General features: G+C 37.5%; 1 protein-coding gene across 4 annotated transcripts in view; it reads left to right on the top strand.

Moving 5' to 3' along the window:
* The window catches only part of LOC107571194 (gastrula zinc finger protein XlCGF57.1-like), a 28,936-nt gene that overhangs the window by 6,324 nt on the left and 13,518 nt on the right, over positions 1-9,094 (top strand). The window contains exons 1-2 of one of the 4 annotated variants that reach the window (XM_016257486.1): positions 4,451-4,509; positions 5,049-5,180. The exons of 2 other annotated variants lie outside the window; for them this stretch is intronic. In XM_016257486.1, the coding sequence (XP_016112972.1) occupies positions 5,096-5,180 (85 nt within the window). In that variant the 5' untranslated portion in view covers positions 4,451-4,509; positions 5,049-5,095. Of the gene's footprint in view, positions 1-4,450; positions 4,510-5,048; positions 5,181-9,094 lie in introns of those variants that run through there. One more of the 4 variants, XM_016257488.1, reaches the window with a different exon arrangement.

Genomic DNA, 9,094 nt, shown 5'->3' with positions numbered 1-9,094 from the left:
AATAGTACCAGGTACTGTACCCAGTGGAAAACCCCCCAAAAGTGAACCGTACCGAGCCGTACCATGTGGTGGAAAAGCACCAAAAATTAAAGGCAGAAAGACTCACAAACAAACAACAACTGAAGTCAGCTGCTGTAAAGGCCTGGCGAAGCATCAAAAAGGAGAAACCCAGTCTCTGGTAATGTCCACGAGTTCCAGACTTAAGGCAGTCATTGCCTGCAAAGTATTCTCAACAAAATATTAAAAATGAACATTTTATTTATGATTACATTTATTTGTCCAATGAAATTTGACCCTCTGAAAATGGGGGGACTGTGTATAAAAATGGTTGTAATTCCTAAGCATTTTATGTTATATTTTTGTTCAACCCCTTGAATTAAAGCTTAAAGTCTGCACTTCAATTTCCTCTTGATTGTTTTATTTTAATCCTATTCTGGTTGCATACAGAGCCGAAATTATAAAAATCGTGTCAGTGTCCAAATATATATGAAGAGTTTGGTTCCAAAACGCTATAAATCCATTTTGATTGAATTTGAGTAAAAATGTGTTTTCTTTACCAAGAAAGTGGCAAGATGAAAACCACTATTTTCTGTTTCAAACTTTCACATAGCATCTTTAGGTTATAATAACATTGAAAATCTAAATCCCCAACATGCAATAAATCCATTGAATCAATATAAAAGTTATTTTTCATATTGAAATTGTTGAAAATACACAACATAGTAAGTTGATCCACATATGACAGCCTCTGAACTTGGTCAATAGTAATCTTATATACAGGCACTGGACTAAAAATACATTCAATCAGTCATCGCTCCCAAAATGAATTCAACGGGTCATCTTGTTAATGCTATAAATTAATAGGAAAATTTATAAGAAATAAGAAAATTTCATCATGAACATACATGAACAACAATATCACATTAGACCACAGAAATTCCAGAAATTTCCCTTGCATTCAACTTCCAAAAGTGCATTCATCTTTGCCATGTTACATTCATTTAGTTGATTAGTGCTATACGCTGTATTAACAAAAACATTAATGGCATTAATAAGAACACTTACACTGACAAGCTACGCAATATCGCGTTCACAATCAAATGCGATTAATCTGCGATAATGAACGCAATATTGCGTAGCTTGTCAGTGATCTACGGCTCTGTGTATTAAATGCTCTCCATCTGAAAGCACATGATGGAGATTTACTACTAATCACAGAACCGGCTGAGTAGCAGAAGAGCTCCCGAACAAAAGCTGTGATTATGATAAGCTATATTTTATGACATGAGCTACATATGAACATCAGACAGTCAGGTGTAAAGAGACAAGTCTAGTGACAGATAAAATATGTTAGTAAATAAGTACATGATTGTGATAGCCTAGCCTATATGATTTGTCTGATTTCTTCAAGCGGTCGTATTTACCATGCTTACTATGGTAATGGCTAGCGTGCATAGTCTTTTGCATCGCTTATAAATATTTCTGCCTTGTATGGTGATCATCGGATCTCAAACAGAAGCTATTACAAACACTTGCTGCTGTTGGAAAGGTTTAAGCTAAAATGATTTTAAAAGTCTTTAATGCTGGTGTTATTGCTGTTAACTATATGAAATCATCCCTTGGCGCTGACGCTCTCCAGACGTGGAGGAATTCCGCCTTTGTTCATAGCCACTCCTCAAGCCCACTTTGGCCCAAGGTTTTCGTCTGGCCAAAAAACCCGGCATGATCAAGCCCCAAAAGTGAGAGTGGAAATGCAACTGGCCCTGGCACACACTAGCACATGCACTTCTAGCTTCCTTCCAACTTCATGTGTGCTTCAACCAACTCTTTCAGCATCCAGCCCAGGCATATTTCCTCATTACTCTCATGCATGGCTTCTGTCAGCTCTGTCCCCATCCAACACTGAATACTACACAGAACAGCACAACAACGTTTACTTAACATTTCCAAGTACATGCCCTTGTACCACCATTAAAAACTAAAGCAGTTTGTTTAACATAATACAAAATGCATACTAATTACCTCTAGTTAGTAAAATGGCTCTCTCATTTGACCAAATTCTTCACTTTCCACACGTGGAATATTTTAGGGACTTCTAAAAGCCATTCTTCCTGAAACGACATAAGACATATATAATTCAATTACAAGCATCTCGCTATAATATCACCACATCAACCAATTCTTTGCACCTACTCACAAAATACAGAGTATTTTGTATTGTAAACAGTGAAATGAGCATGTATTTGACTGAAATTCCAGAATCTAGCGCCGCAAATGTTTATATGCTTGTCTAACAATGGGATGCTACATTTTATTCTTTCTGACAACAAAGACTTTAAATGCGACAAGCTCGTTATCATGACTTCGTAAGTGGGAAGTAGGAAATTTCCAATAGCACATGAAAGCAGCATTAGTACTCTATACTGGAAATAATAGGGGTGTGACTGTGAGTAGGGGAGTGTTTCCGGTGTGTGAGAGTGTTTAAGGTAAAAACTATTGTGAAATGACGGCGTTTCCATCAAAGGGGTCATATGATGCGATTTCAATTTTTCCTTTCTCTTTGGAGTGTTACAAGCTCTTGGTGCATAAAGAAGATCTGTAAAGTTGCAAAGACTAAAGTCTCAAATCCAAAGAGATATTCTTTATAAAAGTTAAGAGTCAGCCACACCTACCTAAAACGGCTCATTCTAACACGCCCCCACATATCTACATCACTATGTGGGAAGATTTGCATAACGCCGCCCAAATGTTCACGCAAAGAAAGAAGGCGTAACTATGATTCTCGCTGTAGTATTGTAGTATGCGCTTGTTGTTTGTCATTTCTCTGATCACAAATGCAGACATGGTTTTATGTTTACATGGCGTGATACGCAACGCTACGCGTAAAAAGACAGTATAAGTCATTATAATCAGTAATTATGTCCCCACTGGATGCAACAAATGCCGCGTTTATAATGGGTTTTAATGTTTTTGTCTCGTCGCTCCGGGACACGGCATCACAGTATGGTGAGGGGCGTAACATTTCCGTCACACGCTTGAGGTATTCGGCCAATCACAACGCTCTGGATAGCTGGCCAATCAGAGCACACCTCGCTTTTTCAGACCGATGAGCTTTGTAAAAATCGACGCGTTTCAGAAAGGCAGGGCATAGAGGAGAAACAATAATGTTCAGTATGTGGAAAATAATGTTTTTTAAACACATTTCATTACACCAAATACACAAAATAATGTTCTTTTTAGCAACGTCAAATGACCCCTTTAATGTTGTGCGACTAAAACATAATTTTTTTCCCTCTCGTGATAGGTCATGATGATCGATGTTGGTAGCGTTATGTATATCACAGCTGTTATTTTTAATTGAAGGAGACATAGATGTGTATCTTTAGCAAAGCAGCACTTCTGAAACGTTAGCATTAGCATTGACTAGAGTGGCCTTGTCGGAGCTGTAATGCACCACAGATATGTGCAGTATAAATAAGGGGTTATCCAAGCTTTAATGCCAAGGAAAGCCCCTGGCCATATATGAGGTGTTTCTTGGAGGTTATAGTATATTAAAGAATGAACTTGTGACTTTTACGTATGCCAGATGACCTGTAAATGCAAATTTCCATTGCAGTTTATCAATATATTGTTACAATATAGTTTTGCAGTTTTGCAATATATACTTTTTCGAATTGCCTAAAAAAAAACCACCTCATGTGAGTGTAAAAACTTTTTAGTTCTTTTGTGATATATGGGGGCTGTTGCTAAATTGACGTGTTTCCATTAGGCGTATTTTCAATTCGCAGTTTCAATTTGAAGGGTAATGGAAACCGCTACAGACACCGGAGAGATGTAGAGCGAGTAATAATGAGAGAAGAGATAAACTAGTGGCTGTGCTGACTGAAGACAAACAGATATGAGGAGAACTAAAGGCTAAAACAGAGCCAACCCGAGTCACAAAATAATATCAAAGATCATTTGTGTTCTTTCAGTTTAACAGTTCTAAGGTGTTTTTTTTGTATTAAGCATTGCTCAATAATTTATGAAACAATGTTAAATCACTGCAAAATAATTGAATGCAGAGTAAGACTCGAGTTACAGCCTAAGCAGTATAATAACAGATTCTTTATTACGTCACAGGATAATCAAAAATGTGTTATGTTACACAAAATGTATACCAAATGTTTTATTTTTTGCAAAAGATAATCAACAGTTTATTAAATGATATTAAAATCAATGTGAAATAATTCAATGCAAAGGCTTCTGCACTCAAACATGACAGCATCTTGCATATTACTCTTTGATTTATATTTATTTTCATCACTTCCATGTATTTAAAAAAAAAAATTTTTTTTTTTACATATAGTTGACCACAAATTAAACTCTGAATACCTCTGACATATGTGTGTTATTCATGTGTTTTCTGCATTTAAATATCTCTCCCGCACGAGACTTTTATTTTGGCTGGGTGACCTGACGTCATGAGACTGCGCCGCGCTGCTGTGTCTGTGACTCGTCTGAAGAAAGGTTGGTGTTTCTAAGCGTTTAAAGTGTTTTTTTTTAACGTTAAGGCAGTGTTATAGTTTTTACAAGCGATGTAAAATGAATCATTCATTGCAGTGTTTCATCCAAAAAAAAATTTTTGTGAGTAAAGCGTGTCTGAACATGATTAACAAACACGGCGCTTTTCACTCCGCTCCCTAGCTTAGATCGTGAAGTAGTTTGTAGTAAACGCAGATTCAGTCGCTGTGATGAGAGAAACGGAGCGTTTTGAAACTCCCAGTCAATTGAATCAATTGCTTTGCAAAGTGATTCAGTGATTCAGTGATTCGGTTCGTTCGAATCGCCGCACACTGACGAGAAAAAGAGCGGGAATGCAACGGAAACAACAAACACGTGTACTAACGGCTTTTACTAACCAACGATTGTAATCTATTAAATGTAACTTACAAATCATTAAATACCAAATATACGACACCGACTACTGAAATAGGGAGCTGACGGAGACACATATTGAGAGTTAGTTTGAATTTATTTTTCTTTCTGTCAATTATTATCTTAAACAGATCCTTAAAAACTCCTGCGGAGATCCACGGGACTCACTATTATAAAGATGGCGTTTATTAAAGAGGAGAGCGAAGATATAAAGATTGAAGACGTATTCAGTCTGAAACAAGAAGATACGGAGGAACAAACAGGTTGGTTTTCTCATTCTCATTCGAGCTATTAAACCTCAACAGAAATAAATGCTATTTTTGAAGAACGTCGTATATGACTGTCCTGATTAAAGCCGTTTTATTTGACAATTGAATACAAATTGTGTAACATCAAACAACATCGCCATTTGAGTTGAAAAGCAATGTTAACCATTCATTTATAGCACTTGATTGTACTTATTTTTTTTGTAAACAACAAGGCGAGTCGTCAGTTTTTACTAATGGCAACGTTAAATCTGTATTAGAACAATATACGTAAAACAGTATTGAGTATGAAAAAAAAAATCGTATTGCAAAATCATTCACTTTTTTTGTGTAACTTTCCACAATATGCATTGTTTCAAAGTAGCTTTACGCGTCTGTTATCTGTTTTCAGAGGTGACCGTGTCAAATTACTTAATTTATACAAATCACGCAGTTCGGTAATGATGGTATTTAAAAAGAGATGATGAACATTATTAAAACGGGGGATCGTATTTTAAGAAGAATTTGGCATTTTTGTATGTTGGTTCAGGGTTGGCATTATGTAAAGTTATGTAAACTCTCTGCTCAGGTGTTTGATCATCTCGGTTCTTTGTAAGGGCTGGATCCAGACTGGAGCTGGCGTCATCTCTAGTAGCCTATCCAGGGGTGCATTTCCCAAAAGCAACTTAGAGTAAATAGCAAATAGAGTTCAGTGGAACTAACAACCATAAGGGCCTTTCGCACCGCAGGAACCGTTTCATAGTACCAGAACTAATTGTGGAACTACCCACTTTTTGGCGTGTTCGCACCGCCGGAACTGGGAGCGATTTTAGTACCGGACTGCCTTTTTCGAGAACCAAATTAGCTCCTACTCCGGAGCAGGGTCTAACCAGCACAACTGGTACTAATCGTGACGTAAGTAGACATTGATTGGCCAAACGCGTACGAAAACGCCCTCACCCGCCATGATTTAAAACGCCGTGTAAACGTACTGTAAACATTGTGTCGACTTATTTCGCAAGTATGGAGAACAGCGATAGATGGACGGACGCTGAAGTGTCGTTGGAGATTCTTAGTCCTCCTTTTCGTTCTTTCAATCGCTTTACGTATAAGTCGACTTTCCATGTCCATTATTGTGAAACCCGCGAGACACAACAAAAACACAGCTGCGATCACAGTGTCCTCCATCCTCCTGTTGTTAACGTTGTTCTTCTTTGTTTCTGTTGTTGAACGCCGCGCACAAATGACGTCGCTGTCGACCGGCTTACGTCACTTCTTAATACACACTGTCGGTGCGAATTCAACCCTTTAAATGGTACTGGGAAATACTTCACGCAAAATCGTCCCAGTACTTTAGTATTGTACATTTAGTTCTGGAACTAAAGCGGTGCGAAAGGCCCTATAGTTAGCTAACGATGCTTTTGGGAAACGCACCCCAGAGCTGGAAACAGAAAAGCAGATAGAGAATAGTTAGCATCTGTTGTTCGTAATATTTCAAGCAAAAGATATTAGTCACGATTCGTCGATTTTATTCGACTATTCAAATTTTTTTTTAATCCTTGACTTTATTTTGCTCGCGTCGACTAACCGGCAAAATATCGGAAGTGGCGCATTTCACAGACGAGAATGTATAAAACACATTATTAGTCTGTTTTCCAAGGCTGCATGATCGATTAAACCCATTTAAAAATAATTAAGCATAATTGTGAATTCACAAACGCTACGATTTAATTAAATAATTATATGCGATGCCGTTCTTATACAGTATATGCGCTTTATTTACATGCGTCACGTAGCGGCTCTGTTCACAGTAGTTCCACAGGAACTGTTATCATGTACATGTGTGTGGAGCGTCTCAAACGCCATCTCTGCATGTTATTGTGAGTTTGGGTTTATTATCCCTTTAAATGGTACTGGGAAATACTTCACGCAAAATCGTCCCAGTACTTTAGTATTGTACATTTAGTTCTGGAACTAAAGCGGTGCGAAAGGCCCTATAGTTAGCTAACGATGCTTTTGGGAAACGCACCCCAGAGCTGGAAACAGAAAAGCAGATAGAGAATAGTTAGCATCTGTTGTTCGTAATATTTCAAGCAAAAGATATTAGTCACGATTCGTCGATTTTATTCGACTATTCAAATTTTTTTTTAATCCTTGACTTTATTTTGCTCGCGTCGACTAACCGGCAAAATATCGGAAGTGGCGCATTTCACAGACGAGAATGTATAAAACACATTATTAGTCTGTTTTCCAAGGCTGCATGATCGATTAAACCCATTTAAAAATAATTAAGCATAATTGTGAATTCACAAACGCTACGATTTAATTAAATAATTATATGCGATGCCGTTCTTATACAGTATATGCGCTTTATTTACATGCGTCACGTAGCGGCTCTGTTCACAGTAGTTCCACAGGAACTGTTATCATGTACATGTGTGTGGAGCGTCTCAAACGCCATCTCTGCATGTTATTGTGAGTTTGGGTTTATTATAACGTTCATCTGGGAACGCAACGTGCGCCATTTCATCAGATTTGTGAAGTAAATCATTTATAAATCTACGCAAACTCTGGAGTGAGGGTTTGAGCTTTTATTTTGAAACGATGTATTCTTTACACGTGAGTTTACACGTTTTGATGGCCACATATTCATTAAATTACAGTAGCTATAGCATTTCTGTCCTAAAGAAATGGCCAAATATGAAAGATTAAGTGGATATTTGAATGAAATGGTGCTTGGTCAATATAAAACAAGTATTAGATCGCACAGTAATGTGTAAAAACAATCGTCAGGCCGTTGGCGCCCCCTGTAGGCCTTTGTTGTAATTGTTGTAACTGGAGTACAAGATTATGAGATGCATTATTTGAATGCTTGGCCAAAGAGATGTGTCTTTAATCTAGATTTAAACAGAGAGAGTGTGTCTGAACCCCGAACGTTATCAGGAAGGCTATTCCAGAGTTTGGGAGCTAAATGCGAAAAAGCTCTACCTCCTTTAGTGGACTTTGCTATCCTAGGTACTACCAAAAGTCCAGAGTTTTGAGACCTTAGGGAGCATGATGGATTTTTAAGAAGGGACAATCCTGGTTCTTTATAGAAGAATAAGGAACATGTCGTGGCTGTTGGGCAAAAACCTTATAACTCCATATTTTGTCAATTTAATTTTTTTCATGAATCATTACTATTGGTTACCTTTTATGTCTTTATGTGGGTTTTGTGAATATTTAACAATGAAAGCATTAAAATGACCGTGTGAACAAACGTCAAAACTCCATTGGATCCTTAAGCTGTCAGTAAAAGCTTGTAACGCCACCCAGCCATCTTGAATCGAAGTGCCACCAGCTGAAGGTAAGCAGCGATCTTTCTTTTCAGGTTTTACAAATTCATTTTTAAATAGTTTCAAAATGATCCCTAGGTGGTTGCAAACTCTGTTAAAATTATGCAGTCTACTAGAGCTGCACGATTAATCGTTAAAAGATCGCGATCTCGTTCAGACACCCACGCGATCTCATTTCTAAATGACAATGATTCCCCGAGTCAATTAAACCTCTGACAAAGTCTTACCAGATCATTCAAATCTGTGTTCGCACTGCCGCTGACACAAAGAGAGCAGTTACTTACAATGTTTGGTTAAGAAACATCGTCACAAACTGTCTTTTCAACTACACAGTGTTATTTCGGTCTTACAGTCATTCATATTATCACAGAAATACTGGGGTGAAAGTTTATAGTTCAGATATAAACATTGATGTTTATATGGCAGCGATCAAAATGGAGCAAATCCCCATTTGAAAGTAACTGCGCTTCAAATAACGTTTGTCGATTGCGTTGTAGTGGCGAAAAGTGACTTAAAAATTTATTTGTCATTGAATGAATTATTAATTCAAGAGAATTGTTCAAAAACGCTGATTCATCCAGTAATGAAACAAGTGAA

This window comes from Sinocyclocheilus grahami, unplaced genomic scaffold (assembly GCF_001515645.1).
Source record: "Sinocyclocheilus grahami isolate Dianchi unplaced genomic scaffold, SAMN03320097.WGS_v1.1 scaffold1562.1, whole genome shotgun sequence".
In the NCBI taxonomy this organism is placed as follows: domain Eukaryota; kingdom Metazoa; phylum Chordata; class Actinopteri; order Cypriniformes; family Cyprinidae; genus Sinocyclocheilus; species Sinocyclocheilus grahami.
Note: the sequence above shows the minus strand (reverse complement) of the source record. Positions and strands in the feature narration are given on the sequence as shown.